The 17411-nt window shown below is 44.2% G+C and overlaps 1 protein-coding gene across 1 annotated transcript; it reads left to right on the top strand.

The window, feature by feature from the left end:
* The first annotated feature begins 762 nt into the window (after positions 1 to 762).
* On the top strand, positions 763 to 5670 carry DNLZ (DNL-type zinc finger). The gene is made up of 3 exons (XM_020981886.2): positions 763 to 1107; positions 3236 to 3375; positions 5385 to 5670. The coding sequence occupies exons 1-3, from the start codon at positions 856 to 858 to the stop codon at positions 5551 to 5553; spliced, it is 561 nt and encodes a 186-aa protein (XP_020837545.1). The 5' UTR covers positions 763 to 855; the 3' UTR covers positions 5554 to 5670.
* Positions 5671 to 17411: the final 11741 nt, after the last annotated feature.

The following is a 17411-nucleotide window of genomic DNA, read 5'->3' as shown; positions in this document are numbered from 1 at the left end:
CTCTGGAATTAGAGGACTTGGGTTCAAAGTCTCATTTCTGATGCTTCCTACCTGTGTGACCTTGGGCAAGTAAGCTTACCTCTGGGCCTCAGTTTCCTCATCTGTAAAATGAGAGGGTTGGAGTAGTTAGCCTCTGAGGTCCCTCCCAGCTCTAAAGTATCATCTTATGATCCTTTCTAGTCTATGATCCTGTCACACAATTGGAAAGTTTGAAAGGAAATGTTTGATTGATCTGATCAGCCATTTAGCCCAATCCATGTATAAAAGAAATCTGCATTATACCACGGAGAAAGTGATCACCCAGCCTCTGATTTCCATGGGGTGAGGGGGCCCCACCACTTCCGGAGGGAACTCATTCTACTTCTGGACAGCTTTAAGTATTAGCAAGTTTTTCCTAACAAGCTGAAATTAGCCACTCTGCAACTGCTACCCAGTGCTCCTGGCTCGGCCCTCTGGGGCTTGCTGGAACAAGTCTGCGACCTCCCCGTGGCAGCCCTTCAAATGCGTGAAGACTGCTAACAGGTTTGATTCCCCTGCAGTCTACTCTCCTTCAACCAGTCCTCTTATGACAATGGACTCAAGCCCTTCTCCAACCTGGCTGCTCTCCTCTGGACATTCTCCAGGCTGTCAGTATCCTTAAAACAGAACGCCCATAACTTTGAAGACTGGAGCTGGACTTTCTGCCCCGTTCCCCAGTCGAGAAAGGAGGGCGCTGCAGTGAGCCGCTCCAGCCGGCAGGGGGCAGAGCAGCGGAAGGTCAGCTCTCCCGGCTGACGTTGCCATAGGCGACGCGTTGCCCAACTCCAAGATGGCGGCGGCACGGCTTCGTCTGCCCATTAGGGAGTAGGCGGAAGCATGCAGCGGACCGCGGCGTGGGGATGGCGGCTGGCGCTGCTGGCCCGAGCCTCGGTCCCCGGCACCGGGTCTGGCTCTCGTCAGGGATGCATCCGAGACGGCATCGGGAAGAGGCGGCCGTGGCCCAGTCCGGCGGGCGGGCTGCGGTGCTGGCGGCGCCCGCTGAGTTCCGGGCCAGACTCGGGGCCCCAGCCCGCGGCTGCGCTAGGCCGGGTACAGGCCTCTCACTACCAGCTGGTCTACACCTGCAAGGTGGGCCCCTGGCGTACGAGGCGGAGGCTAGGTCTGCGGAGGGGTGCGGGCTTCTCGAACCCGAATGGGGCGCGGGGCGCGACGCGACGCGGAACATTAGGCCGCGGGGCGTTCAAACCTCGTGGGCAGCGGAGCGGAAGCGGTGCAGGCGTGAAACTGACGGATCCCCGCCCCCGCCGATCCGGAGCAGTCCCCGAGAGCCCAGCCTGGGTCTCTGTTTGCCCGGTCCGCCGCGGTGGCCCCCAGAGCGTCGTAGGAGTATTAGGAAAGTAGCTGTGTGACCTTCCAGCATTTCCGCACCGCACTAGAAGAACCGCCAGCCTAGGCTTAGGGCTTTTCCATTTCTAAATATACGATTTTAAAAATAAAGATGGGGAGTACTTGGGCTCAGAGAGGGGCGGTGACTTGCCCAGGGTCACACAGTTGCGGTGCAAGCGGAGCCAGAACTAGAATCCAGTTCTGACTCCCAGGCTCTGTGGCTCTTTCCACAGCTGGTGGTGGCCCCTTTCATAGAATGGAATAGGAGAGAGGGTTCTGTTAATAATAGTAGCTAACATTTCTATGTCACTATGTGCCAGGCATTGTACTAAGTGTTTGACAATTATCATCTCATCCTCACAACCTTGAGAGGTAGATGCTGTTGTTATCCCCATTTTACAGATGGAGGAAATTGAGGCAAACAAAGTTTAAATGACTTAAATCACACAACTAATAAGGGTCTGAGGTTGGATCTGAACTCAGTTCTTCCTGACTCCATTGTACCATCTAACTGCCTCTAGGGAAGGGAAGGCTTGGGCTAAGGGCTCAGGGAAAAAGGCTCAGTGGTAACTCGAATTTCTGTTGCTTTCAAGGTATCAAAGTCCTTTGGGCTAGGGGAAGGGAAGAGAGGTATAGGTCTGAGAACTGGGAACCAAGGTTTGGGGGTTCCAGGGGCTTTAAGTAGGGGAAGAAGACCTACAGGCCTAGGGGATGTAGAGATTGGGGCTTTTGGGGCAGGCCCGTGTTTGAATTAGAGGGCTGGGAGATAAGAGGAAGCAGAGAAATGGGACTGAGAGATTTGGGGAAATAGTTTGTCACAGTGCCTGGCATATAGTAGGTGCTTAATAAATGCTTGTTTGATTTGACTTGAGTAGGGGAAGGTGTGGCTCTGGGCACACAGGACTGAAGAATGAAGGGTGAATAGGAGGGAAGAAATGGGACCCTTTCCCTCCTTGGAACACTTAGCACAGTGCTTGGCACATAATATAAATATTAGCTATTATTATTAGTAGAAGCACAATAAGAGTGGGGATTAAGAAGAAAGTGAATAATGGGGCTAAGGATGTGGAACAGTTAGTGGGGTTTGAAGAATGTGGCCACAGATGATTTCAAAGTACAGGTGAAGGTGGGCAAGCCTCTTCCCTCTGATTTTTAGTTTACCCATCTGTAGAATGGAAACAGTACTTGTACCATCTACCTACTAGGTTACTGGGTGGGTATGGGGGGAGTCTTTGTAAACTTTAAAAGCACTATAAATGTGAGGTGTTATTATTATTTGTCGTGACTAATGGTAGGAGAGGAGCAGGGACAGGCTGTGTGGCTGGCCTGCAAGACAGAGGTGGGAAGATTAGGGGTGAGGTGAGACAGCACTGGGTAGACGGGATATGGGTAAGTATAAGGAGGTCTTTGTTGACCTAGGATGCTCATAAAGCATTAGGTGAATTTTGGAAGCACCTGTATGATGTTCAACCCTGACCAAGGCATCCAAAGAAGAAATAATAATAATAAAACTGTTCGAATTTGTCTAGTCCTTTACCTTTTACGTAGCACTTTCATCACAACCCCAGAGGGAGGAAGTGTATTATACCTATTTTACAGGTGAGGAAACTAAGGCTCAGTTTCAGCAAGGAAACTTTCCCAGGGTCACACACAACTAGTAAACAGCAGCATCAGATTAGAATCCAGCTCTTGACACCAAGTCCAGTATTGTTTCCACTGACTACATCATGCCCCCTCTCTCTGAGTACATGATTCTCCGAAGAGAGGGTAATCGGGCCGAAGCCATGCTGTTTCAGGGGCAGAATGTAGTAGGGATATGTAGTGGGAGTCAGTGATGGTGACCAGTTGACAGTGCTGCTCTTTCTCTCAGGTCTGTTGGACGAGGTCAGCTAAAAGGATCTCCAAGCTTGCCTATCATACTGGCGTGGTGATTGTGACATGTCCCAGCTGTCAGAACCATCATGTTATTGCTGACAACCTGGGCTGGTTTTCAGACCTGGATGGGAAGAAGTGAGTACTCAATTTTCATGAAAATCAATTAAGTCCCTTTGGGTGTAAGTGTTGGAATCAGTCCCAGTGATAATCCAGAAATGAATTCTTTTTGGTTTTTCAAGAGGAAGCTAGTCACATGGTGTCCTGACTCACAAACTCATCAGTAGCCAGAATTCTGATACCAAAACATTCATGTTTGTGTTAAAAACAGATGCACTTAATAATGATAATAATTGCCATTTCTTTAGCCTTTTAAAGGGTTACCAAGTGTTTTTCTTCATAGTAATCATGAGAGGTAGGCAGTGCAAATATTATCCCCATTTTAAAGAATCTGAGGCTTGACTAGAAAAGTCAAGTGACTTGGCCACAGTTAAACAGCTGGTAAATGGCAGTTCTGACTGGAACCTGGGTCTCCCGATACACACTCTAGTACGCTGTCTTCCCCAAATGGAGTGTGAACTTTATTTCCCCAATGGAGTGTGAACTTTATTTCCCCCCACAGTCACACCTACATCATTTGAAATACTCAGAAACCAGTTAAAATCATTATAAGAAAAAAAATTTTAAGATAGCTTGTTATTCCTATTTCAGATTTTTTGCCTTCTCAATGAGGGGCAGGGAAGAGAGTGAAGGAGAGAATTTGGAACTCAAAAAAAATTTTATAAAGAATTTTTTAAAATGTAATTGGAAAAAAATAAAATATCAAAGTTTTTCTTTAAAAGAAGTAAAGCTATCTTGTTATTCTGCACTTTGCCATACAGAGAACCCTCCCTTTCCAGCCACCCAGAAGATGTGTGCTAGGTCCAGACATCTGTCACTGCCAGAACGACTCCCTGCCAGGGCTTCTTCTACTGCTTATCATTGTGAAAAGCAGGAACTTATTGGTAGATCTGATCACACGAGGAGCAGATTCCTGGCACAGCTGCTTCCCTGTGAGGTGGCCCCTCTCCCTCAGAGTGTTGTGCCTCTGCCTGTCACCTCCCCCGAGTTTTTCACTTCCTTTGTTGAGCTTCCTGGAATGCCAACAGCTACAGATAATTTGGTTCAATGAGCATCACGTTAAAAAATGAATGTCCTGTCTTTTGAGATTTAAGGGGATGTCAATAAGTTATACTCTAGTGAGAATTAGTTCAGGTAGTTTGGTTTTCTCTAGGCACCTATTTTCAACAGCTACACTTAAGGAATGACAGTTTTTGATTAAGGGAAGTAAAGGTGGGAAGGTCGAGAACAAAGCATTAAGTGCCTGTTGTCCCTTATCATCCCTGGGAGGTAGGTGCTATTATTATCCCCATTTTTATAATTGGTATTATATGAAAGTGAGGTGGATAGAGGTTAAGTGACTTGACAGGGTCACAAAGCTAGGAAGTGTCTGAGGCTGGATTTGAACTCTGGTCTTCCTGACTGCTGATCCAGCACCCTATCCACTGTGCCACCTAGCTGCCTAGGAAGGTATTTTGGAATTTGGAGCTCTGTGTTTGCTGAAGTTAATCCTGTTTTGGGATGATAAACCTGGATGCTTAAGGCTTCGTGGGCACACCAAGGGCCCAGGAGCCAGGATAGAAAGTTCCCGAGTTAGTGAGAGAGGTATGCAGAAAGAGATGTAGGCGAATATGGAAATTAACTTTCACTGTTTGAAAATTTTGTTTAGGGCCAGCCCTGAACTTAGGAAAGAGTGATTAAATACTTCCATCTTCTCTTCCTTCTGGTACTAAATGGCTCCCTGTTTGCAGATCCAGGAATTTAGGGTGTTAATTTGATTTGCTTGTTCATTTAGCAAACACCCTTTTAGCACCTACTGTAGATTGTGCACTCTTTGAGAGAGAGAGGTGGCAAAGCACGCAGAAACCCAGTAGTTACTGCCTTCTAGAGAGTCAGCAAGAATAGGGTGATGCATTTGTAGGTGGTAGCTGAAGCCAAGCACCCAGGTCTGAGCCTGCATCTTCAGGTGCAGATTTCATGTGTAATTCTAGTTGAGCGTGAAGGAAAGCTGACAACCACAGTCTCACATTGGGATATTTTGTCTTTAGGAACATTGAAGAAATCCTGGCAGCTCGAGGAGAGAAGGTGAGGCGTGTGACGGGTGAGGAGATTCTCGAAATTATTTCGAGGGCTGAGGATGGACCAAAATCTGCTTCACCCTCTGAGGGGGAAAGCAGCTCAGATCCTACAGATGCCACAAGAAAGGACCCAACCTGATCCAGATGAAATGTTGGCTTTTTTCCATTTTCTCCATTTTATTTTGTGCTGGAAAAGAAAGGGATCTTTGCTTGGGGTTGCCTTTGTTTTTATAAACAAAAATTAATCACCTTCAAATTCCAGTGTACAGTGTCAATTTTGAGATTTCTCAAGCCGTTTAGACTCAGGTCTTTAGAACTCTGAGAAAAATCAGAACTCTGGGAATACTCTTAAGCCTTGGGTACCTTCCACACTAGCCTGTATGGGCCCCAGGGTACTCAAGTCATAGACATAGGCCTTCTTCACAATAATCAGAACAATATTGTAATACATTTGTATAATTCAGGAAATAGCAAACCTGCCAAAGGTGGCTGTATGGATGAGAGGTGGTCTGGCCTGACCCCTGTATTTCAGGCACTGGGAGGTTAGTGTGTGTAGTGGTCAAATATCCAGAGGGAGGTGAAGTCCCAGCCTGAGTGATTTTGTCTAAAACTTCTTTGTCCCTTTTTTATTTCTTGCATTACCTGTTTCCACCAGTTAAGGGACAATTTGGTTTAACAAGTATCCTCATTCATTGTTATCATTGACCTGAATAAATAAGCCTTTATTAAGTGCTTATTGTATGTCAGGTCCAGTGCTAAGTGCTGGGGATAGGAACAGAAAAAGCTGACCCCCAGTTCTCACTCTCAAAGCAAGAACTCATCAAACATTCTAATTTGGAGAGACCATACCTAAAGAAAACTCAGGTACAAGGATCAGAAGTCCTGAGGGACCTGTGCTGGGGCCCATGGCAAGGCCCAGAGATCATTAGGTTATATCAGCAGGTCAAATTACCATGTAAGTTCTAGAGATTTATAGGCCATAACGGCAAGGCAGATGGTAAGGCTTGGAGTGCCATAGAGTAGTCATCCACTATATAGTTTTTGTTCAGAGTTGCTTTGTGGCATGGAGATTCCCCAGCCTGTCCCAGGAGGCCAGGAGCTCTGCCTTGCCAGAGGTTCTCCTCAGCCAGAGGCTTCAGGTACAGATAATCTAAGAACAAACTGGCATCCAAAAACTGGCCCAGGCAGATGTGAAGAGGCTCTTCTTCATCCCAGGGATGGCCAGCCAACCAAGGAATGAATATTTATTTCCAACCACACAGCTCAAGGATACCATCTACTATGGGGGTATCCCTGCCACAAGATGCTCGAAGTAGCAGAATGACAATAATGTATTAGTGAGGTTGTGAGGATCAAAGGAGACCATATACAGGCATGTCCCCAAAGTCTTACTGAAGTTTTACATTTGTTTAATCGTTTTTCAGTTGAGTCTGACTTTTCATGACCCTTTTTGTAGTTTTCTTGGCAAAGATAGTGGAGTGGTTTGCCATTTCTTTCTCCAGCTCATTTTGTTGATGGGGGAAACTGAGACAAACAGGGTTAATAGACTTGCCCAGCATCACACAGCTAGTACGTGTCTGAGGCCAGATTTGAATTTAGGGCTTCCTGATCAGGGCTGGTGCACTATTCACTGTACCATTTAGCTGTCCCAGTTTTATACTTATTAAAGGTTAAATGTAAATTGTAAGCATATTAAAGCTTGAAACTGAACTAAGACTTTTGGGACACTCCGGATTAGAAGTGCTTGGCAAACCCTATAATGCCATATAAATGTGAGCCGTTGTTTACAAATGAGGAAATTGAGTCTGAACAATAAAGTAGTTTGACCAGATGGGATAATAATACTACTACTAATAGCAATAACTAAAATCAACATGAATTTGGAAGGAGGCTCAGAGAGGTTGTCCTGGTGGTCATGCTGCAAGTGAGCTTCAGAGCAGGATCTTGGTGGTGTTTTTCCTCCCTCAAGTCTAATACTAACTGTGCCATGCTCCTGGGGTGAGGGGCACGTGTCCCAGGGCGCTGTTCTCCACGTGACACAGGGCTGGCTCCCTGTTTTCCCACTCAAGATGCAGGCATATCTTGCTTTAGGAGATTCTGGTTGCAGCTTACATGTAGATATCACACTTTACAATCAAAAGGTATTTTTAGACACTTTTGTGTCATTTGACCCTCATAAGGACCCTATGAGGTGAGCAAGGCAAGGATTGGTATCCCTTTTTCATAGATGAGGAAACACATTTAGAAGGGTAAAGTGACTCCCCCAGAGTCACCCAATAAATAGCAGAGCCTGGGCTTAAACCCAGATCCAACTCCCAGTCCAGGGCTAGTCCAGTTCTCTTTCTGCTAGACTGTGTAAGTAAACCATCTTCTTGAATCCATCTTCCTGGCTTTACAAGAAGCTGAAAATATATTTATTTCCACAAGCGCCCTTCAGCATTAATTACCGAGGGCATTCTCCTACAGATATTCACTCTGCCGGAGTCACTGAGCTGGAGAATTAGCAATTTAAATGAACACAATGGTTCCAGAATGCCTAGGCAATTATTCTTGCCTGGGGAATAGGCCTGGGGGGAGGGGAGGGGAGTGCTACGGATGGGAGGCAGCATAACGGTTCTCCATTGTTCTCTATGTGTTTTGGGGGAAGTTGTACTTGGTATCTATTACCCCCCTGTCCTTCCCTTGGGGAACAACTAGCTATTATTTCCCTCCACAGTAACCTTTAGCCAGATGGGAGGGTTGAGGTCCTGGGGGTAGGAAGATGATTATCATGTCCTTTACTCTTTTTATTTTTGAAGCTGAGCAATTCCTATGCCATCAACTGCCAACCTCGTGTTTAATAGGGGCACGTTAGAGATCATCTAATTCAACCCTTTAATTGTACAGATGAAAAATTGAGGCCCAGATAAGTAAAATGATTTGCCCAAAGTCACGCAGGTCACATGGCAGAGATGTGATTTGAACCCCAGGACTTCTGACTTAAAATTCAACATTGTTTATTTCTTCTATCGGTTTTCTAAAGGTCTTGTCTTTCCCAAGTTGATAGATCCAGAAATAGGCTCCTCTAGATGAGGGAAAAGAGGTTGGATGCGGCATATTATTTTGAATCATGCATGAAAAAAGCATTTATTAAGTCAGGCACCATGCTAAATATTAGGGATACAAATAAAAAAGATGAATAGCCCTTACCTTCAAGGAGTTTACATTCTGGTGGGAGAGACAACAGATATAGGGTGAATGGTGGCCAGGAAGGGTGTTTTGTTCAGGGAAGTCACAGGGATAGTGGAGCCATAGAGAAAGCTATTACAAACCCTTTCCAGAAGCAGTGAATAGTGTTAATTTTACTCTCTCTGATCAAGAGATGTAAAGGGTGCAAAGGCATAATGTGAATGGCAGGATAGCCAGAAGGGTGGTGGAGTGAAGTATTGTCTATGGTCTGGGGCTGCCTAGATAGAGTTGGCTTTATGAGAACTCACCAGTCAAGACAGCATAGCCTCAGGTAAGAGTTCCATGGCTCCATCCACTATTAAAAAAAAAAAAGGAAAAAGAAGCAAATTAGGCCAGTTGTCTAATGAGGAAAGCAAAATCATTTATTAATTCTGGGGATTAGTGTCTTTTTATTTCCTTTTATTATTTGGGACTCAGGGCCATTCCTCCTGCAAATTTTTTTTAACTAATAATCTGTCTTCTGTTAAAATTAACCTTGCCTGACCAAAACCTGACTTATGGAATAATAATGTTAAGGGAGGGTCAAGGTCATTTCTCTTAATTGAAAAGTTGTTGAGTTGACCCAAAATCTGTCTCATGGGATATGAAAATGTACTTAAAGTCTTCAACATTCCTTAGAGGAAAAGCTGGAGGAGAAGAATCTCAACAATCTCTGACTCCTTGGCCACATGTAAATCTTTCCCCTCAGTCAGCCTATTTGTGACCCCTCTAAATGTAGTTTAATCTGTCACCTAACTTAGTTTACCTATGGAGTTTGTTTAATAAAGTTTGTTTCCTTAGGGTATGTGTGAGGTTATGACTCCGCTTAACTGTTTGTTCAACTTTTATGACACTGAAGGATGTATATTATGAATTTGTCTTTTCTTTAGCTTTTATGGCCTAAAAGGAATGTATAAGACTGCAATATGTAAACAAATTATTACTCTGTCAAAGGCATATTTTTGCCTGTAAGAGACCTTGTCTGAATCCTGTTGATTGTTTAGGTTTTCTCTGAGGCCTGAACCTATGATTGAGCATGATAAAACCTAGGTTTTTATCTCTATAATTTCTGCATGGTGGTAAATATATTTTGGCAGCAGTTATACACCATGTGAACTCAGAGAGGAGGCATTTCTCCCACAACAGTCTTATTAATGCTTTCTAATCTCTATCTGAGCTATCAGTTACAGTGGTCTCTGTATCTCAGGGTAAAACAGCAGCCCAAGGGTGCATTGCAGGAAGATAGTTGGAGTGGAATAACTAGCTTGCTTATTGACTTTGCCTCACAACCTTATTCTGGACTTTAGGATCTGGAGTCTGGACATGACCTCACTCTTAATCCTTTACTTGGTTCCATACCCTCCGTGGCCATCCACTTATTGAGTCTTAGGATCATGGGATTGGGAGGGGGCAAGTCACTTAACCTCTGTTTGCCTTAATCAACTGGAGAAAAAAAATGGCCAACTGCTCCAAGTGTCTTTGCCAAGAAAACCCCAATGGGGTCACAGAGTTGGACGTGACTGAAATGACCGAACAACAGCATGTTCCTTAAAACACCAGGAGAAGACCGATGGTTACCAGGGTGGAAAGCATCATAGCTGCTCACACTACTTGGATGAGAAGGGAGTCAACATCTCTCTTTTTTCAAGTGATACTAAGCCTGAGCCCATTTATTTTAGGCTTGGGCTGTTCTGTGTTGCTTTGAATTGTCCAGTCAGTACTAAGGCGACAGGGTAATCTTCAGAATCTGTTTCTTGAGTTACCCCATATAGCGGAATGATCAAGGAAGGCTCCAACAGGAGCCAACTGTTTAGGAAAGCTTTGTTTTTGAGGGGGATCTAGATTTTTAAGGGTGGGTGACCTGAGAGCTTGACCTCACAAGGAAATGCCAGCAAGTCCAACTCCCTGTGGCTACTTGGTCAGCAGCAAGAATCAACACTTCTGGTCCTACTCTGGGGTTAACAAGGGGCCAGGATCTCTGAGATCAATCCTCGGTTTCCTCACTACAATATTCATTCAGCGCTCCTGAGTTTTCCGGCACTCATACCTCAACTGGGGTATGAACTCCCTGAGATCAGTTACTATCTCACTTTTCTATTTGTATATACAGTCCTTAGCCTGGTGGTTAGTACACAGTAAGTACTTAATAAAAGCTTTTTCATTCAAATGAAGCAAACTGGGAATGGGAAGATGCAAGGAACAAATACTCCTGTGAGGGTTTGGGGTAAACTGGAGAGAGAAGTCCGAGCTGGAATTCCTGGTTATGGCTCTACTTACATCACACCCACATGAAATGTAAGTGGACTATGTGCTCTTTGAGGGCAGGTTCACGGCAGGTACTAAACATATGCATATTGAATTGAATAGCTCCAATTTTGACCTCCCTGACTTTGCATAGGATGTCTCCCATACCTATATGGCAGAGGGTCTATGGAGCACTTATAGGAGAAAACCCAAGCCCACCATTCCTCCTGGCGTTTGCTCTAATTCAGTTCTTCACCTTGAATGCAGTCCTTCCTCACCTTTTCCTCTCAGCATCCTTCCTTCAAGGATCTGCTCACCTGTTTCCTCCTATAGAAGCCTTTCTTGATCTTTGGTGCTGCCTCCCTCTTGGAGTTACTTTGTATTTATTTATTTGTGTCCATGTGCTCTTCTATGAGGAGAATGTAAACTCCTTGAGGGCAGGGACTCTTTGGTCTTTTACTTTGTATCCCCAGTGCCTGGGACATAGTAGATGCTTAATAAATGTTTATTAAATTCAATTGTAGACCTGCCTAATAGCTAAAAAACTAGCTCTCCTGCAATGAAGGCAAAGCCTAGTAGACACAGAGATTTTAGGTTAGGGTTAGATTGTACAGAGCTAGCCAGCCTAGACTCTCTCCCCTTGGACCTTTGACAGGTGGGAGCCTCTTCTGAACTTGTGTAAGATTTTCCTGTCCCTGCCACTCATTTCAACCTTGAATTTTGCCCCGGACTATACTTTTAGTGTGCAAATGTGATTTCTGGGCTAGATGATGATCCCTCTGGAGTCAGGGTTTTGTATTTTATTTCTGTCCTCTCTGACCCTCAGTTCTGAGCACACACCATTTCACTTAATAGATACTTAATAAACATTTGTTGAATTAAATTAGCTCTTAAAGCAAGAAGGCAATGTGCCATCACAAGAGCCCCAGAATTAGGACAGACACTTGCTCTGCCACTTAAGAGTGCTGAGATCTTTGGCAGATCATTTGACTTTTCTAGGTCTTAATTTCATCATCAGTAAAGTAGGGGGTAAAAATACTTGCATCACCTACTTTGAAAGGCTATATGAGGATCAAATGGGATAATATATGTAAAGTGCTTTTAATCTAATCTCATTATTGTTACATAAATGTGAATTTTGATAATTATAGATAGATACAACATATATTAAGTAGGCAGCTAGGTGGTGCAGTAGATAGAATGTTGGACTTGGCTTCAGGAAAATTTGAGTTTAAATCCTGCCTCAGATATTTAATAGCTTCATGATCCTGGGTGACATTTAAGTGCTCTCAGCCTTAGTTTTCTCATCTATAAAATGGGGATAATAACCCCTACCTTGCAGGGTAGTTGTGAGGTTTAAATGAGATAACATATGTACAACATTTTACAAACCTTGAAATGCTGAATAAACATTAATGCATAGGTACAATTGTTGTTCAAGGTACCATGCTAAGCATCAGTGGGGATACAAATACAAACAAGCAAGCAAGAAAGCCTCTGCCCTCAAAGGAGCTTACATTTTAATGAGAGAAGACAATATGCATGAGAGAAGACCTACAGGGGAGTTAGGAAGGGTTGATGGCCTAGGAAAGTACTATGGTGTGGAAGGATTGGAGGTCATTGTGAGAATGAAGAATGGGTTTAAGAGCAATAAGGCTTACCAGAGACAAAATGATAAAAAGATTATAATTAGGTAAAGGGATTTCAGAATTATTGAACATGGAGGTGGAACATTTGTGGGTGGCAGCAAGAATTGGGTTATGATTGTGTGTGTGTTGTGTGTGTGTGTGTGTGTGTGTGTGTGTGTAGGTAATGTAGAGCAGGAGAGTAGGTCATGGGAGGTAAGTAGATGAAAGAAGTGGAAAATTAGGGTATTTGAGGGAATAAAAGCATGGATATGAAATCCCTTAGTATGAGGCAGAGTTGGGGGAGAGGGAGATTGTGAGCCAGGTACTGGACTCATTGAGAAAGAAGGGAGAATGTCCTTGGGGTAGTTAGATGAAGGGGAATATAACAACTTTTCCTCTGTGCCCTGTGTGCCAGAGGATATGAGAGAAGGAGCAGTTGGTCTTGGAGAAATTAGAAATATGGCATCTTCAGGAAAAAGCTTAATTACCAGGAGATAGAAGGAATGTGACAGGAAGTATCTAGGATCATAGGATGACAGAAAGATCATCCAGTCCTGCTCCCTCATTTTAAAGAAGAGAAAATTGAGGCTCAGAGAGAGGGGAAGTGACTTTTGAAAGGTCATATAACTAATAAGTAGCAGCATGAGTCAGGATTTGATCTCAGATCCTCCACTGCCAAATGCAGAGATCTTTCCATTCCGCTACCATAGGGGAGGTATCCAAAGGACATAGTGGGAATAGAGGGCAAAGGAGGACAGGGACAAGGGATAATGTGCGGGTTTTACTTGAGAGGGGGCAAGGTAAGGAGCAAACAGCCAGAGCCCTTTTCTGCTGGTCCCTTGCATCACCACCTGGAATGGTTGCTCAGACCAGAGAACAAGTCAGTCTGCCCCACCCTGGTGAGAAAACAGCCAGTCTAGGGAGATAGATGGGAGGGCCTCAGGATCTGGGAGGGGGGGAGTGGCAGTCCAGGATCCAGGGGAGGGGAAACAGAGGGAACAGGTCTGTCCTGAGGCCTGCCCTGCTGCAGAAAGTGACTCCACTGGCAGCCAGAAAATGGAGGGCTTTAAATGTTACCCGGAGGTATCTGTGTTTTCTTCCAGAAGCAGCAGGAATTCACTGAACATTTTTTGAGTGTAGGAGAGAGACCAGGTCAGACCCAATTTGGCAGCTGTGTGGCTGACGAATTGGAGAGAGTAGAGGTAGAAGCAGGGAATCCAGCTGGGAGGAGATTCCAATGAAATCAGGCAAGAGGTGATGGTGGCTTTAATTAGGTTGGTGGTACTGTGAGTGCAGAGAAAGGGACAGGTGTAAGAGATGTTGTGGGGATGCAATCAACTGGACTTGGCAGCTGATTGGGGTGGGGTTGGGGAGGAATGGAGAGGGAAAGAGTCAACTAATGTTATAATCCTAGATAATTAGAAGGGATGTTGCTTTTGGTAGAGATAGGGAAGAGAGATGGAAAGGTAGGGAGTAGAGGAAGAAGCACAGAGGCTGGAAGACACAGGGCAATAGCCACTGGTTTCGAGACGGAAGGTACTTTCTTTTATTGTTATTTATTATTATCACTCTCATTGCCAGAAGTAATAAATGGCAAAATCAGGATTTGACTCTAGATCGTCTGGTTCTATGTCTGGTGATCCCTTTTCTCAGTTGAAACCTTATCCAAGATACCCCAGGGAATGTCCCTTCTGAATTTTAAATCTCCAAAACAAAACTCATCTCTTTTAAATTTCCTCCTGCTTTCCTCCTCTCCTGGACCCTTGTCACCTGAGGTACCCTTTTGGGTATGTTTCTTATTCTTTATTTTAAGACCACATTGGGGTTTGGTATTATTAACATGTTCTCTCTTACCTCTAGATTAGTCACCTCTCACCCATCCAAGCCCTAAGATGAACGGCACAGTGTAAAAGAATGCTAGATTTGGAGTCAGAATATTCAAATCTGTGACCGTATGACCTTGGTCAGGTCACTTCATTCCTCTGGGTTTCAGTTTCTATATAAATATGTAGCACTTCCTTTGGGGTTACTCCTCCAACATGTACTTCCACTAGCAGTTATGTTCCTCAGGGAAGTGCTACTTATACTCTAATAGTCTTAGAGCAGGCCACCACAAAAGGCTGTAGTTCCAATACTATTGTTCCTGAGTCCCCACTGGTGTGCTCTCCATCAGCAATCAGCCAGTTGACTCATTTACTGAGAAAGTATAGCAAGAACAGTTGAAACATTCCTCTTAAGAGTTTGAGGCATACACACAAACTCTTGGGGAGAATAGGGATTAATTTAAAGTACTGTGGTAGTGAGACACATGGAGAGAAAAAATTGTGTGGCAAAAGAATATCTCTAGACTCCTGGGTCTAGAAGTCCTTTTTGCCTTGTGGAGTCCTCATGAAGTCTGCTGTAGTTTACAGTGTCAGTGATGGATAAGTTACTCTGTTGATCAGTTGGACCAGCTCTTCTAAGAACATGGCATCTCTGATGGATGGACTGGACCAATCCATGGCTCAGCCAGGCCACTCTGGTGTAATGGGCTAGGTCACTTAGCTATTGCTGGTTCTCTCCCCCCACCTTCTGCTCATGTGCCTGGGGAAGGGAAGATACCAGCTGTCTTCCGCAGGCTCTCCAGCTTTTGCAATGCTCACAAGATTCATTATCTATCACTCAAGGTTGCTGTTCAGTCACCTAATCAAGGAAGCAAACACAAAAGATAAAGGGTAAACATGTGCCAGGTGGGAGATAGGGCTGGTGCCTTTTCCTCACCCAGTTCTCAGGACCAGCTTTAAGTTGCCTCCTCATAGCCACAAGGGAACGAGAACAATGAAGGGGCAAGTTGCCCCTTTGTATGCCCATTCAGTCCTGGCTCAGCAACCCCATGGGTCATTAGTTATTCCAGTTCTACAGCCAATTAGAAGATTTTTTATCACTCTACATTACAAATCATCCACCTGGTCTCTTGGACTGGAATCAGGCAGTAAATATCCACATGTTCTCTAAGGATTGTCCTCACAGACCAGCCAATCTTCTGACTCTACCTATAAAATGGGGGGATGGAACCAGATGACTTCAAAGGGCCCCTTCCACTTCTAAACCCACAATCCTGATTGTAGTCATATGTATGACCAGGAGAGGGCTACTCATATATCTAGAATGAGAGATGACAGACGAACAGCCCAAGAATTCCACTGATATCTGCAAAATATTAAAAGAATCAGAGGGAGGCCTCTAGTGCACTGGCCAGCTTTTCTAGGGAAGATTTATGGAAAGATAGAATATCAATTGTATAGGGTGTGAGGGTGTGGATGAATTTTAAGTCTACATTGTATTACACTGTATATACAGGATGTCCTAAAAATCTTAGGACAGTTTTAAACAATAAAGCTAGAAACAGCAGAAAAGATATAGGACTATAGTTAGCAGGGATAGAAGAATCAAGGGAGGCTTTTTTTTATGATGGGAGAGATATGCGCATGGTTATAAGCAGCAGGAAATGAGCCAATAGACAGGAAGAGACTGAAGCTAAGTGCTAGAGTGGGGATGATAGAACATTTGATCTGTTGGAGGAGATTGGATGGGATGGGATAGCTTGAACAGATAGAGGGGTTAGCCTTGGACAGGAATAAGGCAAACTCATCATGTGAGACAGGTGTGAAGGAGGAGAAAGTGGCAGAAGAGATGAAGGAGAGAGAAGAAGGAGCTCACAAGAAATGGCCTCAATTTTTTCTCTAAAATCTGAAGTAAGGTTCTCAGCTGAGAAAGTGGAGGGAGAGCCATGGGAGACTTGGGGAGGGATGAAAAGCTTTGGAAGAGCCACTGGGCAAAGACAGTGAATGGCGGAAGTGAGCCCTTAGATACATAAGAGCTGGGTGGCCCTGGGCAAGTCACTTAACCTCTTATCTGCCTCAGTTTCCTCACTTGTAAAATGGGGAATCATAATAGCACCTAACTCCCAAGGTTGTTATGGGGATAAAATGAGGTAATATTTGTAAACACTTTACAAACCTTAGAGCTCTTTAATCAGTGCTAGCAGTTAGTATGGATGTTTCATCATTTACTACTCAAAATTCAGAACCTAAATGAGAAGCCATGTGAAATAACACTTGCAAGCCTAATACTCTTTGATGGTCAGTGGGGACACTGTAGTTTTTAGGGAAGGCTATTCTAAGCAGGGGCCAGAGCAATTCTGAAAGGACCACTTCACTGGTGGCTGGAGTATGGTGCCATCTTTTGGACAGCTCAGATATTGCACTCCCTTGTTGGATAATTAATAAAGTGACACCTGGTCTTCTGTAGGCTCAAGGAAGGCATCACATGAGAGTCTATAGGCTGCTTACACTAGCACAGCGTCTTGGGAATCATATAGGGCATATACTAAGATTCCTATATAGCCTATACCGATTTCACATAGGCATCGTGGATTGATTAGGAGGAATGATGGAGAGCTTGGCAGAGCTAGGTGGGTTGAAGCCAAGGGTGATTTTTCTAAAGAACTATTAGTGATCCAACTGTCTTTATCCCCTTCCTGACGTGTTCAATCACCTGAATCTTTGGTGATTGACCACTTTGGAGACCCAGTAATATTCTTTGCTCTAAGCCTTTCTTCTTACATTGCCCCTCCTCTGTAACTCTTCCCTTGCTACACACACACACACACACACACACACACACACACACACATATTTTTTGTTACACCTTAAACTCCCCATGTATTAACATGCACGATTAAAAAATCTCTTCTTTATAGTGGTAGGAAAGTGGTGCAGTAGATGGGAATACCTTAATTCAGACATTGCCTCAGCTACTTACTAGCTATGTGACCCTGGGTAAGTTACTTAACTTTAGTTTCCTCATCTGTAAAATGGGGATAATAACAGCACTTACCTCCCAGGGTTAGAGACACTGCTTGTAAATTACTTTGCAG

This window comes from Phascolarctos cinereus, unplaced genomic scaffold, assembly GCF_003287225.1.
Source record: "Phascolarctos cinereus isolate Bilbo 61053 unplaced genomic scaffold, phaCin_HiC Scaffold_2;HRSCAF=192, whole genome shotgun sequence".
Lineage (NCBI taxonomy): Eukaryota > Metazoa > Chordata > Mammalia > Diprotodontia > Phascolarctidae > Phascolarctos > Phascolarctos cinereus.
The sequence above is the reverse complement of the archived record's forward strand: the minus strand, read 5'-3'. Positions and strand labels throughout refer to the sequence as shown.